Genomic DNA, 22,545 nt, shown 5'->3' with positions numbered 1-22,545 from the left:
TCTTCTCCTCTGATCCGTTTTCTTTCTTTTCCTTTTTGTTATTTTAAGTTTGAAAATCAATATGCTGTCACTGAAGACTCTTGTCAGGGAGGTCTATATATATATATTTGAAATAACAGATACAATAACCATCTCTTTCTCACCCTCTTTCAGAACTCTTGAGCTCTGTGGCACACAGGATGTGTTCAAAGAAGAAGAAAAAGAAGATAGTGATCATGATGATAATGGTAGCCTCTTCAACCTCTAGTTGGGTGTGAGGGGGGAAAAGGGCAAGTCATTGAGGCAAAGGGAAGGCAAAGCCTTTCTTCTAGGTTTGTTATTTCACTGGCCAAATTGCATCTCTACCAGTAGTTACCTATGCCAGGCCATCTTTAATGTACACCATATATAGTTTTGTTAATGCTATCATATGCAGTTTCTTTCTGCTACCTAGTATTTCAAACTTCAAACCCCCACAAGAAACCTTGTTTCACATATGCAAGTAGGCAGAATTAGAAAAATTATTTATAGTAAATAAGGTTTTTTTTTTTTTTAGCCCATGCAGTTGCTGGTGCATCTCAACGCCTGTGTGTATTTATAATTATCAATAAATATGTGTTTGTATCCATAGGTGCAAGCGTGTATATGTGTTATTAGACCTACATACACCAGCCGTAGACAGTTCCTCAGAAGGAAGTTCAATTTGCAAGTTGTCAACGCAACTGACATAGATACATATGCAAGCATTAAAATCATGTCCTCAAAACAGAAATACTTCACTCGACTAAAAATTCAAGAGCAATTCGAGTATATTTTATAGGAATTTTCAGCGAATTAAGGGAGCCAATCATTCAACAATCACACCATCACATATGTTAGATATACAGAGCAGACATTTAAAACTTCTTACTTGCCAACTATTTGTGCTCAAACAGATGAATCTATCCTCCAAATAAATGCAATATATGTTTCACTCAAAGTGAAAGGTCAAAGTCTACTTATCACTCTCAATCATTTTAAATGTCAGTAACCAATAAGCAATTTAGTGAATAAAAGATATGTTGCCAACCTGCAAGTCTACCAAGAAAATTTTTTAGGAAAACAAATTTGATACTTACGCCTAACTATAAATATATGCAAACATTTTTTTTTTGATAGATATGCAAACATAAAACTCCCATGCCAACTCAAAAGAATCATTTTGACTCCTAGGAATTAGGATAGATTAGGCACTTATAAAGCCGTTATCTACTCATTTCCTTCCTCAATGTACTTAGTAGGGGGGGATCTATTTTGGATGCATCCATAGGTGTCCTCCTGTATTGATAAGGTGGAAATTGGGTGATAGCTTTATAAACGTCCAAGCTACCTTGGTAGTCAAGATACTCTTTTGGCAGGGAGCTTATGGCTTACACCTATATGGTCTTCATCTACTCTTATTCCTTAAATTACTTAGCAAAACTAAATAATAATAATAAAAAGACGAAATTTCATGAAGTTACAGTTGTAGAAGCAAAGAAAAGGAATGAGAAGTAAGATACATTGATCACCTTGCAGCCAGACATCAAAATGCTCCTCAAAAATTGGTTTAGATAAGCATGAAAAAAAAAAAAAAAACAGCCGCAGAAGCATAGAAAAAGAACGAGTAGGATATATCTTTCACCTTGCAGTCAGACTTCAAAATGTTCCTCAACAGTTAATTCAGATAAGCATGGGGAAAAACTATCTGAATACAAAATTATGTGCCCTGTACCCTGACAGGGATTACAATATATAATACAGCTCAAATGATCATATGACCTACCTGATTAATTATCCTATTCTTTTTTTATCTTCATCATCAACAGCACCACCATTTCCTACTCTGGAATAAGCTTAGTTACCATTTGGGCAAAACTGCAGCACTACCTAATCAAGATCTAGTCTATTCTTCATTGTTTCATAAACCAAATAGGTAATGCTTGCTGCTGGCACAACTTTGAGGAGACTCGGAAAGAGTCCTTTGTAGAAACCTCTATAACCTTCATGTTGAAGGGTTCTCCCAAATACATCGGACATTCCCTTATAAGCAGCAGCAGCATTAGAACGTTGGGCTTGCATTCTGAAAGGCAATATTATACTAACCTCAATAAGGAGTGCACATTAAAATAAAGCATCGCTTGTTCAGATGAGCCAAAGGAAAAGTAGAAAAGATAATGATAAATAAAGATTATTTGAACCCAAGAAAGAACAATGAATTCCACACATAAATATTGTACCTTGTTCGAATAACCTGCAAGGGGTAAACACATGTTGCTCCAAGTGCTGCTGAAATTGTCCCACAACCTAGATGCACAAGAGGGCCAGGTTCTGTAGGACAGTTCAAAGTTTTTAGAAAGAATTTTTCTCGGTTTATCTATATGCAGAGGTAAAAAGATTACAATGCTTAAGAGAAGAAAATGACAAACTTGAAACCAGAAAATTAACATAGAGGGCCCATACCTGTATCTTGAAGAATATATGTCTTTGACATATCTTTCAAGGTCTCATAGGCAGCAAGTTCAATGCCAGCATAAGGAATTATCCCCAAAAGTGATGGTACAAGACCTTTGTAAAAGGCTCGAGGTCCCTCCTGAACCCATATATCTTTTGTCAGTTTCCCAAGCTTAGGAACCTTCCCGCCTTCACATTCACAAGTTTGTAAGCGAGTTTTCACAAGGTCCAATGGATAGATAGCAGATTGTGCAACCGCACCTGCCATACCACCAGCCAAAAGTCTTCCAGAAGCACCAATATCACCTTTGTCTTTCCCTCTACCATCTCCAATGACATTCTTCAAACTTTCATAAGCATAAAACTTGATGGCACTTTCAGGTGTTACCTTCACAACATTCAAGCCATTACCTCGGAAAAACCCCAAGAAACCTCCCTCCTTCCATATCTTCTTTATAGCTGGGACAATAGAAGCACGTGTTGTCTGGACTTGTAAAACCACCTTCAGGCGATCAAGAGGAGCAGTTGCAGTACGAGAAGCGGCCCCTGCTATTCCTCCTGCAATAAAATATTTTCCTCGATGAACATGCTTACTGATGCCCTCAGGAATGACAGCCTGTTCTCCTATATCTACAAGGCATACCCTTTCCCAATGCTGATATATATTTTCAATTGTAGCTTCATGTGGATAGAGTAGAAGAAAATCTCTCCACTCTTCAAAAGTGATAATTCCATTATTGTCCTTATCAACGTGCTCCACAAAACGGGCAAGTTCTTCATCATCAATCTCAATTCCTGGAAAGCAGAAACTACCAGGGCTTATAAGATAAAAACAAATGGTATACTCCAAATTACAGGCTTGAGGAAAAGCAGCCATAGTAACCATGAAAACCATATCAATTGCATCACTACAAAAATTTCAACACCAATTAGAATTAATTAAGTCACACATAAAGTTTATAAAGAGAGTTCAAATAACACATGATGAAACAATAGCTTCCAATGTAGCAAGCGAATGCAAAGTTTGGGATGGTACAAGTATAAAATTACAAGAAAACCACCATGGGGAACAGGGTACCACTAAAGCCACATATTCACATTGTCCCATCAATTCAACTCAAGCTTATGTTATGTAGTAAAATCCATAGTAATCCTAGCAATAGCATCATCCTTTCCTAATTACATAATTTCATTTTGCCAGCCAATCCTATTTAAGGTGATCCTGTCCACCTGTCCAACCTCTGTTTTTTCCCTACTTTTACTTGTATCCTATGAAATCCAAGTTAGTATATCTTTTGGTCAGCATTTAATTGTCATCACACTTACCTTATTATATGTGTTGGTTGTACATGGTACCTGGGGGGGCTCGTGTATATTATTACAAATCTTCCTCATTCCTAATCGAATACTTGAGCATGCATGTTGTAATTGATCTCAAATGAAAATAATAATAAAATAAAATAAAATAAAAAACAGGGTAAGAGTAAGAGTACCAGCCTTAAGAAGCGCATCCCAGAGCTCTTCGGGAAGAATACAGCCACTGTGTTTGACATCAATGGCCTGAAAGATGCGATAGAGCTCGAGCTCCTTCTCGTCCATGTAGCGACGGAATTCATGGTAATCAACCCTACCGTCTCTGTTGGCGTCACAAACCTTGAAGAGATCCTTAGCGTACTTGTAGTGTGAGGGTATTTGGAGAGCCGAGAGTCCAGCCTCGATCTGGGGATAGTCCAAGTATCCCAGGTTGGCAGCATCGAAGAAATCGAACAGAGCTCGGATTCTGAGATCCCTCTCGTCCTGGGTCTCCTGCAATGCCAGAAGCACGTGATCCATGGAAATGGGTCCACCTTTCTTCTTCTTGCTCTTGCTGTTGGGGTTGGGGTTGGGGTTCGGACGCCGTTGGTTTTGAGTGTCAGTTCTTGTGGGCTTTGCTGCGTCCATCTGATCTGAGTCGATCTTCGTTTTCCCAACAACCACTCCGATAATTCTTATCAGACTTTAAATTATGACTAATACTACTACCACTATCACTACCACTTGTAGTAGTCAAATTGAAACGGCCTTTCTATTGTAATGGAAAGGCCATTTGATTCTGATTCTGAAACTGATTGTGATTGTGATTGTGATCTATTGAGGAAGACTAACAAATACAAAGTCAATATACCAGACTCGGAATGGGAATACAGCTAAAGGAAAAAACGAGGTAGGCAACTTGGTTTTCTTTTCTTTTTTTTAATGAATATGACGACACACGGTCATATAGAAGAGAATGCAGTTCAGACAGAACTCACATATGTACAAATCAAATCAATGCGGCAATTTCTGTGGCCCAGCTGTTTTGCGGCTTGGGGAAGGGAAAGGGACGATTTGGTTTGGGTTGAGGGGTCGTGTGTGTGGCCTTTTTTACACTTATAGTTTAGGGATACCTCCAATCTCTGTGAATATTTTTCAACATCACTACTTTACTTCATATTGGATTTGAATATTCCTCATTTCTCTGCTGCCTGCCTTTTTAGTCTTTTCCTTTCTGATTTTTTTTTTTTTTATTGGTTATAAATTAGGCAATTGTGTCCTGACTTGCTCCTTTTCGCTCCGCCTCACAAAAGTGGTGAAGCAGGGATAGAGCGAGATTTTGGACTCGCACTACAGAGCGGAGTGGGGGTGGATTTAAATTTTTTAGACCCACTCCGTTTTATCTATCTGCGTTAATAAGAGTTAAATCGTAAATTTTTCATATACTAAAACCTTACTATTTAAAGTGCGTTTAAATGCTACTTATTTTGCTGAAAACTGAAAATAATAAAAAAAAATTTCCGATTACTATTCATACTAAAAAATACTATTTATTTGCCTATTTCATACTAAAAAACACTATTTATTTGCCTATTTACACTGTTTATGTCCTCTGAAAAGTGCACCAAGCACTGGTCAACCAAAAAAAAAAAAAAATTGAAACGCAAAACATGTGGACGTGGACGTGATCCAAATGGTCACTTAAACAAACATTTTTTCAGTTTATTTTATTCTAACTCTCTGCCTCTTTTTTCTCTCGATCAAAATTGAAAATAACGTATCACTTTTACATTTTCTTTTGTCTTTATTAGAAGTAAATTTATATAATATTAAATTATTGATTCCATTCGACGTCTTTCTCATAATAGATTTTATCATGAACATAGTAGCATGTTTTCTGTTTTTATGAGATAAAGGTGTGTAGGTTTGTGTTTGTGTCGTTGTGTGCCAGTGCCGCTGTTAATTGTAATTCTTGACTTCTTTCTCAGCATAATAATCTCATGTTATTTGTATTTCTTTCTTAGCATAATAGCATGTTATTTGTAGTTCTTTCTATCATGAACAAATTGGAACAAAGCACTCGGGACGAAGCAATCTAAGTAGCTGCGCGAGTGCGATAGCAGTTTTTAAAATTCCACTTAAACAATTATGAGTTATAGCCAATTCCTCAGTCCTCACATGGGCTTAAACCATGAGAGTTTGGCAGGTGACCTTCCCTTGCTTTAGGAAGGTCTATATATATATATAGGACTTTCATATTAGTTTCTAGAAATAGATAAAGATGTTATAAAAAAAATAAAGAAAAGGAAAAAAAAAGTTTGGATTATTTTGTTGTGTCATATTATGAGATTTTTGTTTCTGTTGTGATATTGTCTTGTTAAATACTTAGATAATATTATTCAATTTTTGCTAAAAATTAGTTTGATTTGATGGGGATAAATTTATTTGTAATTTCAAATATATTTTTATTAATGAAATATATAATTTTATTTCCTAAAAATTGTAATAGTTGTGGGGCAAATTAACAAGAATTAGAGTTTTACGGGGTGGGATGGGGCTTTGTAGGACCCTGAGGGGCGAGGATGGGGCAAGAAAACTTTTCCTATTATGCGGGGCGGGATGAGGATGGGGCAAAACAAAACCATGCGGGACGAGGGCAGAGACCCCATCCTTTGGCCCCACCCCGCCCCATTGCCATCCATAACAATTAAGTATGCTAATTTGCTAAAGTTACATGTTTTAGAATACTAGTATACCCTTGGCATGATAGTCATTTCACAAGAATAAGTTCTTGTGGAGTGGGGTAGGCAAGGTCCGCCCTATGGTCACACCCAATTTCACTATTTAGTGACTTACCATCCATAGTTGCACACATCAGCATATAACTACCCGTAGTTGCACACATCAACATTGCACAATTAGGTGGTGCAACCCCTAACATTATAAATACAATAATATTTTACTTTTTTCTCTCACTTAAATAGTAAGTCTCACTACAAATTTAATTAATGAGATCCACTATTATATGAAATATGGAAATATAACATTATTATACTCTCAAACTATTGTATAATTACTTTCAATTGTAATACATAATTTGGGATTGTTAACAGGTATGCCTGATGCACATTTTAAAAAATATAAATGTTTAATTATGAGTTGCAACACAATTTTTAATAAAATAGTTTTTGGTCCAACTACATGTATTTGTTCCTTTTTGAAATTAAGAAATAAGGTAACTTTGATATTGTATTGCTAACCTAAGCCTTAAAAGATTGAGTTGATTTCATGTTTAATGAAGGTTGATATTTGTATGGGGCAATGTCTATTGCACACTACCACATTACACACAAAGCACACATAATTAGGCCTTTGAATTGAAAATATGTCTTAAAGTCAATGAATTGAAAAACATTGAGAGAAGAGAGTGAGCAACGTATTTTTCTGTGTATTATTGGCTTCCTCGGGCAATCTTGTACTTAGGAATTTGCTCACATATTCTATAATATTAAGCCTTTCTTCTTTATTTCCATCCTCAGGCAAAGCCCACCCTTGTTGTTTGATTCCCTCTCTTACAAATCTATTGATTTAAGCCATAGTTGAACTGTACAAACCCACTGTTCTAAGTGGGCTTGGGCTGCTAGATTTTTTGGTCTTTACAATCACGATTTTAATTCAAAACACAAGATTTTAGTTCAAAACTTTTTGAATTGAAATTGTGACATTTTAATTCAAAAAATAATGTGTGTATGGTGAGTGCAATAATAAATATGTCTTAAAGTCACAATTTTAATTCAAAACACAAGATTTCAATTCAAAACTTTTTGAGTTGAAATTGTGACATTCTAATTCAAATAATAATGTGTGTATGGTGAGTGCAATAATGATTTCCGTTGTTAGAGAAAAAAAAGGAATGGTGAATTTTGGTGATTGAGGTCAAGTCTAGCTTGGGATTTGGTAAGAATGTGGCATTTTAGAATTTAGAGGGATATAAAAGAAATTGTTAGGTCAAGGATGGTATGTCCAAAGATATAAAAACATATACAAACACCACTTAAGCCAATGACTTGTGGCCAAACTATATTATATAAACTATTTACTATTGTCATTTTTATTAAATGTATGACTTCACTCACAAGTGTATCCTAACATTGATGATTGCGATGGCATCTCAATTTTAGACAAACAAATTCGTTTCTTCAAATGTCCCAAAAACTTGAGAAGTTTTAGATTTCTAGAGAAAAGTGCACTTGATACTACCCGTCCTTAAACTCCTAATACATGAATCCCATCCCTACATGGTCCTAAAAATAAAGACATTAACATCAACAGATAACAAATTGATCACGTTTTTCGATATGCCATTCAAAGGCTCACATATCTGTAAGTGTTTGTTTGGATTGGAGGAAGGAGGAGAGGGAGCAAAATGAAATAGAGTGGAATTGGCCAAAAATTAGCCAAGTTGGTTGAAAATTAAACTAATTTCCGGCCAACTCTACTTTACTTCCCTCCCTTCCTCTCAAACCAAAACGGACCACAAATAGTGACTGGTCCAACAAATATAAATATAATTTGACAACGGCCAAAGATAAGAGAGAATGGGGTTGATTGTGAATGACGAAGAGCCATTTATGATGAGGACGCTCTTATCCATCTCACAGTGACTGCTTTCCAGATCTCCACTATGCATATACCTTGAAAATAAAATTAAAAAGACCTTCATGACATCAGCAGTTACATCATAGAAAGCAAATCCAATACAAGGGGAGAAAAGCAATCACGTAAGAAGAACAAGAAGAAGAAAGACCCATAACAAGAACTTGAAACCACTGCTTCAAAAAATTACACTACTTATTGTAAAATTTATTTTTATATATCTAAAAGGTACTCTTCCTCTTGTAAAAGGTATATCTAAAAGGTAGATTCTACATATGTTATACAAGTAGTACTCTTCCTCTCTCTTAGTGGGGACTAGGCACATAAAGTATTCATGGAATAACATCACAAGTGACTGGTAACCATATTTTGTATCATTCTAAAGTTGGCAAGCACTAGCAGCAACAGCTATTGCTACTCCCAACCCTGAAAGAACCAATAAAATTTAGAGGCCTGATCTCAATTCATTAAGAATCCAGTAGCCTTATTTCTATTGACATAATATTGCTAACCATTTTTGAAGAAAACTTCACTATAGGTGAAATATAATTGATCAACGCATCCATCGATCCTTGTCAATCAGACAGCAGCGTTATTTATTATCATTTGCATTCTACATCAATGCAAATGCTTATACCTTATTAACTTGCTTTGCAATTGGAACTCGTAGGGAAAGCCTAGGCTTTGGCAATTGGTCTGCAACCAAAATGTAGAAGAGCCCCATGACTCCTGTGTGCCTTTGGGCGCTACTGTAATTAGATTCCAGAATCAGAGTCTCCCCAACATTTATCTTCACAGAGCCTGGTTGAGGATAACAAGTGGACATTCCTACAATATAACCAGCCTCATTTCCTGCTTCCTTCCCTTGTCCATAAGTTGGTATCGAAGAACATAAAACCCGTCCATCCTGAAACTCCACACAAAAGCATGAGCAAAAGAAGAAACTCCACAAAAAAGCATGAGCAAAAGAAGCTGTTACATGATTAAACTCCTCAAAATATGACAAAAATTTTCACATAATTTTCACAGATGTGTGGTACTAGATGATTGGAAGGAAGGATAGAATCAAATAACTAATCCAGAGCTATAGGAACAATAAAATTTTGAAACCCAAAAAAAAAAAAACGTATGTAGAGCACATGCAGATCATGATGAAGTTCACAGCCTAATACAACATGAGATTTTGTTGTGAATTTTTTTTTTTTTGATAAGTAACATAAGAAATTTTATTAGAAAAAAAAAACCAAGCAAGTACACTAGAAGTGTACTATAGTGGCACAAACTTGTCGTGAATTGTAAAATATCTTTACAATAGTTTATTCAGTGTAACTAAATTAAAAAGATTCTAGCTACACATCCAACTATCTAGTTGGTCATAAATATATGGAAACAGTAAGTATGGAAAAAATATCAACGCGTGTGAACTACTTTTGCTTGTGAGAGTGACAATTCCTGATACATCTCCATAGAAGATCATCAAATTGGGTAAGTATTATGATATTCCTCAAGAGATCAACTGATATATCAGGTAACAAAGAAAATCAGAAATGTGTCACTCATATCACTACAAACAGGTAAGGTAAGTGTTGAATCACCTCTCCAAAAAGAGTTGAACCGATACCCCCTGAATGTTGATGGGCCACACCGTAGATGATATAGCCACCAATTGGCATAAGGAGGCTTATCCTTTTGGAGTCAGTGCACCTAATATCGGTCATACCAGATGTACTACAAGGCTCAATGTTATACTCAACCTGTCCCAAAGAAATTCTATTGTCATTAAGAAAGAGTATTGAATTAACAAAAAATACTAAGAATGCAACAGAGTACGGATCTGTTGAATAAAATTTCAATTTTGTACCAGTTCTTGGTTTTTGAAACTTACACTTCAAGATTTACTAGATTGTTACATGTTTTTTGAAACTTATTTCACTTCAAGATTTACTAGATTGTCACAACTTAAATGAAGCAAGCAAATTTGCTTTTAAACAGGATCATTAAGAGAGAAGAGAAAGACACCTATTCCATTAACTTACATTATTAAAATAACAAACAAAAAAATAGTTTGTAATTTTCTAAACTCTGGAAATAAGTTGCAATGAACATATATTTTACGAATCTAAAGTGTAATATAGCCAATTTTAATCAAATTTATACTTTTATATCTCTTGTTCAGAATTGTGTGTGTGTGTTTGAGAGAGAGAGATCAGTAATTAAAAATACTGTTTATATCAATATATTAGGAGAGTAAAATATAATTGTAGAGAAGTTCACTCACATGGCATTCATGTTCTGAATTTTGCCCTGTTGAATTGTCCAATTGTTTCCAAGTATCAGTGACATCAAATATATAAATCTTGACAGGCACAATAAATTCATCCCAATCAATCCACTTAACCGTATATCTCAGGTAAAGGTTTCTCTTAGCACTCTCAGAGTCATCTCTCAATCTGCATTGTGTGTGGTCATAACAACATCCTAAACCTCCTATATAGTCTGGTCTCAAGGGTCGGCCATATTCATCCTTTGAAACATTATATAGATCACACCTGCATTCAGTGCATCCCAACTTATCTTCCACTCCCCGAGTATCAATTGCATGGACATTAAGAAGCCACCCCTCCTCATACCCAGCAGGAATATCAGCAGGATTACCAACCTCTATTCCATAAGGATCTGGAACATCCGAGTCTGTTCCTCGGGTTTCAGATCCAAGGCCATAATACTGGCCAAGAGAATTATTCTGGCATATACCACTGTTCCTCACGAAAATATGATCAGGTTTCTTATTTTTTTGGCGGCCATCATGCTCAGGATTTGTTGCATTTAGACGTTGATAATATCTTGCAATGACCCAGTGGTGGAGATAAGTTTCGTGAAGAGGGACAGGATGCCCTGCTTCATCAACTACTTCAGCATTGAAACCCTTGATAGCAATATGACCTCTTGGGAAGTCAATATTGGAGTAATATTCGTTCACCACTGATCCTTGATCCAGCACAAACTTGGGGGATAGGAAAACTGCAGACTTTATCTCAGGATGTCTATATTTCCGGAAAGCATGTGAGCAAGTTATGCTTAATGCCAGTAATAGTATTGTTAACGGAACTCGAAAAAAGTGAAGCATTTTTTTTTTCTGCCCAAAACAAACTCTGTCATAAAATAAAACCAAACATTCTCAGATAATAATCCCAACAATCATCTCTAAAATAACAAGTGAAACCCACATATAAAGTAAATAAGGTAAGCAATACGCAAAAGAGAGCATGAAGGACTTATTAAACAACTTGTTTGTCTCAGAATTGGCAATATCAGTGAAGATTATAATTATCATTTGAAATTGTGTCCTTCTTACAGTCCGTTTCTAGCCATGTTAGGGGAAACTAACAAAAAGAAGGAAATTACAAAAAAAAAAAAGGTAAGGGCCGAAATTGTCTATAATATGTTAGACTTGTATAATGAACCCAAAGCGAGTGCAACAAGTCTAGCTCAACCCAACTAAGGACATAAGTGCAAATAACAAAAAGCATGTGTATATGTGGATAATATCAGGAACAAAGAGCAAGACAACTCCAAGATTAGTTTGTTAGTTAGTCACTAGTTGTTGTACAATTAATTAGTTGGTTAAAGAGACAATCTTAGCTTTTGTTGATGAAAAATCCTCAATTCCCTTTCTAAGCTCTCTTCCTAATCACCCTTTCTTCTTCTTCTTCTTTTGGAGGAGGACAACCTCAAATCAAGTAAATTCTTTTATTTCCAACACACTTTCCTATCCTACACAATGGTTGACCGCACAACGGCACAAGGCTATAGAGAAACAACTAAAATTGATAAAAATATAAATGGGCAATTAGCAAATTAAATGAATCTTGATGTTGATGCCCAAATTACATGTGGGTTATTTTGAATACCAAAAAAAAAAAAAAAATCTTTGGTAATCATTCACAGAGAAAAGCGAGCGAACATTTGATATACTCTGTACGAGGAAGGAGCATGAAAACATTCCTCGGGTGTAACTATTTTGACTCTAAATATCAAACAGACAGGCGTGAAGTTTAAAATGATCCATCGATCCCCGGTTAACCAATAAGGTGATTTATTGAATAGAGTTGGATTGGCGTACCATGTTTCTTTGATAATAATAAAAAATAGTGAAAGAAAGAGAGGGGAAAGAGCGTACCCAATAAAAGAAAAGGGTAAGGAACCAGCCAATTCCAAAGTAGTTCAGATTACAGAGAACCACGGAGGAGTTCAACGGATTTGAAAGACTTTATATACAAAATACACAGTGTGTGGACAGAGTCCTTTGGAGCCGACAAAAGAAATTAATGTCATTTATAGTATTATTACCATTTTACTCGTTTTGGATGGAAATGATGAGGCCACTGCTTACGCCATGATTCCATGTCACCTTGGTATTATTTACTTTGGTCCAAATTTCTTAACATCTAAGTTTGGGAAAACGACATAGTCATGGCCTAAGCTATAACATATTGGAATATTACTATTATGTGTCAATTTTTTTTTTCCTTCCAAAAATGCATTATATTCAATTTTCATCAATAACGTTTCTAACTTTTTCATTTTTTTTTATAACATTTTTCTAAATGAAAAATGGGATTTTTTGTGTGAACTTGCTGACCTGCATCACATGACACTAACAATAGTGTGATACTACAAGTACCACTCAAGTAACAATGGAGCGTACTACTACTTGAATCCCACAATTCATACAACCACCTATAAATAGGGCAATGAGAGCTTTTTACCACTAAATAGGACTGTAAATAAACCAAGTTAATTATGAACAACTTAAGCTCAATTCAAGAAGAAGCTTTATTTATGTTTGTTTAGAAAACAAACAAAGTTCAAGCCTTAAGTTTAGGCTTGATTACTAAATAAGCCAAGCTCGAACATAATAGTCAAATTAAAACGGCATTTTTATTGTAATGTAAAGGCCATTTGATTTTGATTTTGATTTTGAAATTGATTGTGATCTATTGAGGAGGACTAACAAATACAAAGACAATTACCAAAACTCAAAATGAGAAAACAACTGATTTCTATGAAGGAAAAAACGAGGTTGGTAACTTTGGTTTTTTTTTTTTTTTTTTTTTTTTTAATAATGAATATGACACATAATAGTCATAGAGAAGAGAATGCACTTTAGACAAAACTCACAAATATATATATATATATATATCCACCCTCATCTATGTGGCAATTTCGGTGGCCCAGCTCTTTTGCGGACTTGGGAAAGGAAAAGGGACAATTTGGTTTGAGTTGAGGTTGAGGAGTCATGTGTGTGGCCTTTTTTAAATTTTAGTTTAGGGAAACCTCAAATCTCAGATATAGTAATTTTTCCCTAAATAAATATTTTATTACTCAACTTGAAACAAGGGAGAAAAAAAAAGAACTAGGCCAAATTCCATCACTCACCTGCAAAATAGAAGAATGTAGATTTGAGATGGGAATTGACCCAATCCAACTTACAAAAGCAGCCCATTGGGCCAAAATATGGACAATGACATTGCCCTCTCTACAAACAAAGGAAAATTTTACATTGGTAAAAAGCTTTACAAAATACAAATATCATCACATAAAATTTTATTACTCCAATGGGGATCAACATCTGCATTACGAAGTGGCTCAATGACATTTCAAACATCTCCCTTTAGTATAATATTCTCATAGCCCTTTCCAGCAGGAAGTCTAATGGCATTCCATGTTGCTCTAGCTTCCCCCACCAAAGGACTGTTGGGAACAAACTGGTCAAACCTTGCTTGCAATGTATTGCCCATCGAATCTCTACTTACAGTTACAAATGCTATTGTGGCTTTTTCCTCCCTTAGTGTAGCTTCAAAGTTCAGTTTAATCCAATTGGATGGAGGCGGAGACCAAAATGCATCTTTATTTGGCCTGCTCAATCGAAGCCCGCTTGTGTTCTTGATAAACTCTTGGGATCTGCCTAGCAAGCTCCGTTGGATTAATTTTAGTCCCTTCAACGTTTCAAGTCAACATCACTACTTTATTCACGTTACGTTACACACTAACTTTTCTACGTGTCTCTGTGTTCTCTATTTCTACCATCTCACTTCTCAATTAAATCCTTGTTTATCTATTTTTATCAACATCTAGAGTCTAGAATCTAGACTAGAGAAGGGGTATATATTGGATTGAGTATTCCTCATTTCTCTGCTGCCCTGCCCTTTAGCCTTTTCTTTTTTGATTTTTCTGCCTTTTCTTTTCCTTTCTTTTCTGATTTTTTTTATAGGTTATTAATTATTTACGCTAAAGTAACATTTTTAGAATATTAGTTTACTTTTAGCATAATGATTACTTTATAAGTATAAGTTTTTAAGAAGTGGTGTGGGTAAGGGTCAAGGTTCAAGTTTCTAGAGGGAGTTTCACACACCCACAATTGCACACATCGGCATATTGCACATTTAGGAGTGCAATTGATTGTGTCCCTAAAATTATAAATACAATAGTGTTTTACTTTCTCCTCTTACATGAATAGTGAGTCGCATTATAAATTTAATTAATGAGATCTACTAATATGTAAGATGTGGAAGTACGACATTATTGTGCTCTCTTACTATTGTATAGTTACTTTCAATTATAATACATAATTTGGGGTTGTTAATAGGTATGCTAAATGCACGTGTTAAAAAATATAAAATGTTTAATTATGAGTTGCAATACAAGATTTTTAATAAAATAGTTTTTGGACCAACTACATGTATTTGTTCCTCTTTGAAATTAAGAATTAAGTTAACTTTGATATTGTATCTCTAACCTAAGCCTCATAAGAATGATTGGATTTCATATTTAAGGATGGTTGATTTGAATGGGAAATGTCTATTACACACTACCATATTACACACAAGGCACACACAATTACGCTTTAAAATAAAAAAATGTGTCTTAAAGTCACGATTTTAGTTCAAAACTCAAGATTTCAATTCAAAACTTTTTGAATTGAAATTGTGACTTCAATATATGATTTTAGTTCAAAAAATAATGCGTGTACAGTTTTTACAACAATACTTTCATTAATTTTCGACCAGCTCTACTTTAATCCTCCTCCCTCCTCCCTTCCCCTCAATCCAAACGGGCCATAAGTGGTGATAGGTCCAACAAATATAAATATCATTTGAGAATGATCAGAGATAAGAGATAGTAGGGTTGATCGTGAATGACAAAGAGCCATTTATGATGAGGATGCTATTATCTTGCCAGATCTCCACTATGCATATACCTTGAAAATAAAATTAAAAAGACTTTCATGACATCTGCAGCTACATCATAGAAAGCAATCCTATACGGAGGGAGAAAAGCAATCACGAAAGAAGAACAAGAAGAAGAAAGACCCATAACAAGAACTTGAAACCACTACTTCAAAAAGTTACACTACTAATTGTAAAATTTATTTTTATATATCTAAAAGGCGGTGGAATCTACATATATTATTATACAGGTAGTACTCTCTCTCTCTCTTAGTGGGGACTAGGCACATAAAGTATTCATGGAATAACAATTCATTAAGAATCCAGCAGCCTTATTTCTATTGACATACTGCTAAGCATTGTTGAAGAAACTTCACTATAGGTGAAATATAATTGATCAACGCATCCGAAATATAATTGATCAACGCATCCATCGATCCTTGTCAATCAGACAGCTGCTTTATTTATTATCATTTGCATTCTACATCAATGCAAGTGCTTATACCTTATTAACTTTCTTTGCAGTTGGAACTCGTAGGGAAAGCCTAGGCTTTGGCAATTGGTCTGCAACCAAAATGTAGAAGAGCCCCATGACTCCTGTGTGCCTCTGAGCGCTATTGTAATTAGATTCCAGAATCAGAGTCTCCCCAACGTTTATCTTCACAGAGCCGGGTTGAGGATAACAAGTGGACATTCCTACGATATAACCAGCCTCATTTCCTGCTTCCTTACCCTGTCCATAAGTTGGTATTGAAGAACATAAAACTCGTCCATCCTGAAACTCCACACAAAAGCATGAGCAAAAGAAGCTTTTACATTATTAAACTCCTCAAAATATGACAAAAAGTTTCACATAATTTTCACATATTTGTGGAACTAGATGATTGAAAGGAAAGATGAAATCAAATAACTAATCCCGAGCTAGAGGAACAATTAAATTTTGAACCCCAAAAAAAAAATGTATATAGAGCATATGCAGATCAAGATGAAGTTCATAGCCTAATACAACATGAGATTTTGTCGTGAGTTATAAAATATCTTTACAATAGGTTATTCAGTCTAACTAAATTAAAAATATTGTTGCTACAAATCCAAATCTAGTTGATGTCATAAATATATGGATACATAAAGTACGGAGAAAATATGAATGCGTGTGAACTACTTTTGCTAGCTTGTGAGAGTGACAATCCCTGATACTCTCCATAGAAGATCATCAAATCAGGTAAGTCGTATGATATTCCACAAGAGATCATTACTGACATACCAAATAACAAAGAAAATTAGAAATGTGGCACTCATATCACTACAAACAGATAAGGTAAGTGCTGAATCACCTCTCCATAAAGAGTTGAACCGATACCCCCCGAATGTTGATGGGCCACACCGTAGACGATATAGCCACCAGTTGGCAAAACGAGGCTTGTCCTTTTGGAGTCAGTGCACCTATTATCGGCCATACCAGATGCACTACAAGACTCAACGTCATACTCAACCTGTACCAAAGAAGTTCTGTTATTGAGTCTCATAGAAAGCATATTGAATTAACCAAAAATACTAACAATGCAACAGAATACAGATCGGTCCAATGAAATTTCAATTTTGTACAACTTGATTTTTGAAACTTACACTTCAAGATGATTAAGGGTGAGATATTAAAAAACAGAAAGCTCACTAAGATGCAGCCATAACAAAAATTTACTCATAAAAGAGAGGTGGAAAGCTCAAGTTCACAGGAAATAGACACCTATTCCATTAAATTACATTATTAAAAAGTTGCAATGAACATATATTTCGTGAACCAAAATTGTAATATAGCCAATTTTAATCTAATTTCTACTTTCATATCCTTATTCAGAAGAGTATATGTGTGTGTGAGAGAGGGAGGGAGAGAGATCAGTAATTACAAATATTGTTTATATCAATATATTAGGAGAGTATTATATAATTGTAGAGAGGTTCACCTACATGGCATTCATGTTCTGAACTTTGTCCTGTTGAATTGTCCAATTGTTTCCAAGAATCAGTGACATCCAATATATAAATCTTGACAGGCACAATAAATTCATCCCAATCAATCCACTTCACCGTGTATCTCATGTAAAGGTTTCTCTGAGCACCCTCAGAGACTTCTCTCAATCTGCATTGAGTGAGATCATAGCAACATCTTAAACCTCCTATATAGTCCGGCCTCAAGGGCCGGCCGTATTCATCCTTTGTAACGTTATATAGATCACACCTGCATTCGGTGCATCCCAACTTATCTTCCACACCCCGAGTATCAATTGCGTGGACATTAAGCATCCACGGATCCACCCCTCCTCATACCCTGCAGGAATATCAGCAGAATTACCAACCTCTATTCCGTAAGGATGTGGTACATCTGTGTTTGTTCCTCGTGTTTCAGATCCGAGGCCATAATACTGGCCACCAGAATTATTGCATATTCCACTGTTCCTCACAAGAATATGATCAGGTTGGTTATGTTTGTGGTCATCATGCTCAGGATTTGTTGCATTTAGACGTTGATAATATCTTCTAAGGACCCAGTGGTGGAGATAAGTTTCGTGAAGAGGGACAGGATGCCCTGCTTCATCAACTACTTCAGCATTGAAACCCTTGATAGCAATATGACCTCTTGGGAAGTCAATATCGTGGTAATATTTGTTCACCACTGATCCTTGATCCAGCACAAACTTAGGGGATAGGAAAACTGCAGATTTTATCTCAGGATGTCTATATTTCCGGAAAGCATGTGAGCAAGTTATGCTTAATGCCAGTAATAGTATTGCCAACGGAACTCGAAAATAGTGAAGCATGTTTTTCTGCCCAAAACAAACTGTGTCATAAAATAAAACCAAAGATTCTCAAATAATAAGCTCAACAATCATCTCTGAAAAAAAACAAGTGAAACCCACATATAATGTAAATAAATAAATAAGACTAGGATCCATTGGTTGGAAGGGTAAAAAAGTGGGAGTATAAAAAATGTTGTAGGGATAGAAAAGTAGAAGAATAAAAGAAATTTAACTTTCTCTCAAATGTGTTTACTTGAAAGGGTGGAAAAATTGAGGGATTGACAACTTTTTTTATTTGATTGAGAAGAAAAATGAGAAAATAGAAAATAGAATTGGTAAAAACTTACTATTATGTCCCTTTTAGATAAAACAAAAGTAATAAATTATATTATTATTAAAAATTTATGTATCAATGAATACTTCATAAAAAAAAAGTATAATAAAAAATCACAAGAAGTTTAAAAATCAAAACTTTTTTCTTAAAATTTAAATAAATAAATAAAAACTGGCGTGAAAAGAAACCTAAATAAATAAAGAAGAATGATAACTTCTTGATCGTGGCTAGGTGAATAGCCAAGAGAAAAAAGACAAAAACAATATCAATTTTTTGAACATGGCTGGGTGAAGAGCGAATGAGCTTGTGAGCGTGGCATTGGCTAGTTCAACTTTTTTGTTCAACATGGAAGGTTAATTTTGTCCAAAATGCCAATGAGCTTTCGCTCTTCATTTTCATTCTTATTTTCTCTCCAATTTTGGTGGGTTCAAAGTGAAAATAGTAGTACTCCGTCAATTTTCTCCCGTCCTCCTTTCAACCAAACACCATTCCCATCTATTTTCTCTCATATTTTTCACTATTTTTTTTCCACATCCCAAAATAACTCCAACCAAACATAGCATAAACAATATTAGGTAAGTAAGCGGTACCAAAAGAGAGCATGTTGGAATTAAACAATTTGTTTGTCTCAGAATTGGCAATATCAATCAAGATTATAATTATCATTTGAAATTGTGTCCTTCCTGCAGTCCGTTTCTTTCCACATTAGAGGAAACTAACAAAAAGAAGGAAATCACAAAAAAGGCAAGGGCCGAAATTATCTATATAATATATTAGATTTGTATAATGAACCCAAATCGAGTGCAACAAGTCCAGCTCAACCCAACTAAGAAGGACATGTGTGGAAATTCGAAAGCATGTGTATGCAAGGATAATATCAGGAACAAAGAGCAAGACAACCCCAAGAATTGTTTGTTAGTTAGTCACTAGTTGTTGTACAATTAATTAGTTGGGTAAAGAGACAATCTTGAGCTTTTGTTGATGCAAAATCCTTTCTAAGCTCTCTTCCTAATCACCCTTTCTTCTTTTGGAGAGTGACTACCTCAAATCAAGTAAATTCTTTTTTTTCCAACACACTTTCCTATCCTACACAATGGTTGACCGCACAACGGCACCAGACTATAGAGAAACAACTAAAATTGATAAAAATATAAATGGGCAATTAGTAAATTAAATGAATATTGATGTTGATGCCCAAATTACATGTGGGTTATTTTGAAATACCAAAAAAAAAAAAAAAATGGTAATCATTCACAGAGAAAAGCGAGCGAACATTTGATATACTCTGTTTCTCAATTAAAAAAAAAAAAAAAAAGATATACTCTGTACGAGGAATACCAAAAAAAAAAAAAAAATGGTAATCATTCACAGAGAAAAGCGAGCGAACATTTGATATACTCTGTTTCTCAATTAAAAAAAAAAAAAAAAAGATATACTCTGTACGAGGAAGGAGCATGAAAACACCCCTCCAGTGTAACTATTTCGACTCTAAATACCAAACAGACAGGCGTGAAGATTAAAATGATCCATCGATCCCAGGTTAACCAATAAGCTGATTTATTGAATAGAATTGGATTGGCGTACCATGTTTTTAGATGATTTATGTAAAAAAATATATATATTTAAAGAAAGAGAGGATAAAAAGCGTACCCAATAAAAGAAAAGGAACCAGCCAATTCCAAAGTACTTCAGATTACAGGGAACAACGGAGGAATTCAAAGGATTTGAAGACTATATATAAAATATACAGTGTGTGTGGACAGAGCCCTTTGGACTTTGGAGCCAAGTATTTTACTCGACTCTTGTTTTGGAAATGGAAATGATGAGGCCACTGCTTACGCATGTTACCGTAGTATTATTTACTTTAGTACAATTTCTTAACATTTTAGGAAAACGACATGGTGATGGCCTACGCTATGACATATTTAGTATATTACTATTATATGTCAAAATATTTTTCAAAAATGCATTATATTCAATTTTCATTGTGGGTTCGAGATAACTTAACTGGTAAAGTTTCTGAAGATTGTATGAGAGATTTGAAGTTCAATATTTGCCTACACCAAAAATTAATTGGTTTCTTAATCTGATGATAAAGAGCTATCATCAAGAGCGAACTGAAGAGTTTTATCACACACAGTGAAGAGAGAAAATACAAGAGAGTATAGTTCAACGAAGAAGAAGAACAGAGAAGTAGACAAAGACTAGAGAGGAAAAGAGAGAAAGGAATTGAGAGAAAAAAATATCTTCTGAATTAGGAATGAAATCTATGAAATCAATTATACAAACTTGATCTGAGATACCCCATATATATAGTTACATAGCCAGCTATAACAGAATAATTGCATCCCATTTTATGCGCCTAAAACTACGGAACCAACGGCTCAAATGTAACTGCAAGTGAAAATTTTTTTTAACCTTTGTGGTTCTTAGGAGGAGTTGTTGCTCTTCATAGGGGGAATTGTCTCTATTTTCTATAGAGTTGAATTGTTTTATGTTCCCTTGATTTTTTATTTTCTCTTATCCTTTGTTGCGTATGTTGACTGTTTACTCTTTGTATGAGTTGTCTTTATCAATACGTGACAAAAAGGGGAAGAAATAGTTGAAATGTGGGAATCCTGTTTAGGGGGAGTTAAAATTATTTTTTATGTATCTAACTTAGGGGGAGAGTTGTTTGCATATTTGTTGATTTACTGTTTTTCTGCCACACATGCGTTTATACGTTTGTTGAGTGTTTCAGGAATATATAAGTTGATTCAATTGAGCTGCTGTCTACACTTGCAACTGATGGATAGTAGTTAGGATTGAATTTGTGTTTATGAGCATTATTTTTGTAAAGGGCTTTTATTTGTAAACTTTGAGTTTTTAAGTTGTGTTTTGTCACGGATTGCCAAATGGGAAGTTTGTTAGATTCTAAAGACTTAGAGTTTTACGTATTTAGAACTCTAATATGTATTGTTGGCAAATCATGATCAAAACAGGTTGTTAGTTTTATTTAGACTTGCTCAAAATGTGGGCGTTTATGTAAAGTTGGAATCGAGTGGCTGTAGAAGTATTAGTGACTTTCGGCCTGGCTCGATCGATCGAAGATTAGACTTGATCGATCGAATCTCGGGCAGAATGTTTTTTCTGCAGAATTTCCAACTCAGCCCAAACCCATTAAGGATTAGGGTTTCAGATCTACTTCTCCCACTATATAAAGGAAACCCTAAGCCACGTTTTTAAGACTTTTGAGAGAGAGAAGAGAATGCCTCTTTTGTATCTAGGGTTTTGTACCCAAACCTTTCTAAGTCTTTGTTACTCATATACTTTGTGGTTTGTGTGAATTTCTTGTGAGATCCTTGAGAAGCTTTTCTTCACATAAACTTAGGGTTTTGTAGGTAGAGATATTTTCAATACCTTGATGATCAACTTAGTTGCTGCCATTGAAACTTAAAGAATAACAAGCATGAGTGCTTGTACTTGATTGGAGAATTCAAGAAAGAAGGAGTCCGTGGATTCGGAGCTTAGACGTGGTTGTGTCAGTAAGTTTTACTGGCGGGTAGCATTAGGAAGTCAAGCGAGGAGGTTGTAAGTACTTTTGTATGAACTTCGATTCTTTCACATAGTGGATTCAGGTTTACCTTGAGGATAGCTAGGTCAAATCATCCCCAAGTTCTTACCGTGTGGTTTCCTAGGTCATCATATCTTGTATTATTTATTATTCCGTTACTTTATATTCTTGATATGATTGTATGTTTGTGATAACCTAGAATTGCATAATTTGACTAAGTTAATTACTTAGCTA

At 35.0% G+C, this 22,545-nt stretch overlaps 2 protein-coding genes and 1 pseudogene across 6 annotated transcripts; all 3 read right to left on the bottom strand.

Annotated features, from left to right (window-relative positions):
- Positions 1-1,606: 1,606 nt before the first annotated feature.
- On the bottom strand, positions 1,607-4,900 carry LOC112039650 (calcium-dependent mitochondrial ATP-magnesium/phosphate carrier protein 2). Its single transcript, XM_024072534.2, has 4 exons — positions 3,945-4,900; positions 2,461-3,246; positions 2,238-2,328; positions 1,607-2,080 (listed from the first exon to the last, which is right to left on the bottom strand). The coding sequence occupies exons 1-4, from the start codon at positions 4,390-4,392 to the stop codon at positions 1,888-1,890; spliced, it is 1,518 nt and encodes a 505-aa protein (XP_023928302.2). The 5' UTR covers positions 4,393-4,900; the 3' UTR covers positions 1,607-1,887.
- Positions 4,901-7,938: 3,038 nt separating this feature from the next.
- Positions 7,939-12,710, bottom strand: LOC112039641 (uncharacterized). 5 transcript variants are annotated; one of them, XM_024072528.2, is made up of 5 exons: positions 12,581-12,710; positions 10,679-11,552; positions 9,996-10,154; positions 9,038-9,307; positions 7,939-8,438 (listed from the first exon to the last, which is right to left on the bottom strand). In XM_024072528.2, the coding sequence occupies exons 2-5, from the start codon at positions 11,525-11,527 to the stop codon at positions 8,427-8,429; spliced, it is 1,290 nt and encodes a 429-aa protein (XP_023928296.1). In that variant the 5' UTR covers positions 11,528-11,552; positions 12,581-12,710; the 3' UTR covers positions 7,939-8,426. The 5 variants fall into 5 exon arrangements, with proteins under 5 accessions (XP_023928296.1, XP_065637954.1, XP_065637956.1 ...); XM_065781882.1 differs by lacking the exon at positions 12,581-12,710 and adding an exon at positions 12,376-12,546; XM_065781884.1 differs by lacking the exon at positions 12,581-12,710 and adding an exon at positions 12,365-12,545.
- Positions 12,711-15,776: 3,066 nt separating this feature from the next.
- LOC111997464 (uncharacterized) lies at positions 15,777-20,580 on the bottom strand (annotated as a pseudogene).
- Between the last annotated feature and the right edge of the window lie 1,965 nt (positions 20,581-22,545).

This window comes from Quercus suber, unplaced genomic scaffold (assembly GCF_002906115.3).
Source record: "Quercus suber isolate HL8 unplaced genomic scaffold, Cork oak 2.0 scaffold_282, whole genome shotgun sequence".
In the NCBI taxonomy this organism is placed as follows: domain Eukaryota; kingdom Viridiplantae; phylum Streptophyta; class Magnoliopsida; order Fagales; family Fagaceae; genus Quercus; species Quercus suber.
This window is presented reverse-complemented; position numbering and strand designations above follow the sequence as displayed.

Bases quoted from the DNA above. Each gene is read 5' to 3' on its own strand.
- LOC112039650 (XM_024072534.2), bottom strand. From the start codon at position 4,392: ATGGACGCAGCAAAGCCCACAAGAACTGACACTCAAAACCAACGGCGT. The intron at 3,247-3,944 runs GTACTCTTACTC...TCTGCTTTCCAG, and splicing joins GGATGCGCTTCTTAAGGCTG to GAATTGAGATTGATGATGAA. The intron at 2,081-2,237 runs GTACAATATTTA...ATTGCCTTTCAG, and splicing joins TTGCAGGTTATTCGAACAAG to AATGCAAGCCCAACGTTCTA.
- LOC112039641 (XM_065781883.1), bottom strand. From the start codon at position 12,395: ATGCTCCTTCCTCGTACAGA. The intron at 10,155-10,678 runs GTGAGTGAACTT...TCTTTGGGACAG, and splicing joins ATTCAGAACATGAATGCCAT to GTTGAGTATAACATTGAGCC. The intron at 9,308-9,995 runs GTGATTCAACAC...GTGGAGTTTCAG, and splicing joins GTTCAACTCTTTTTGGAGAG to GATGGACGGGTTTTATGTTC.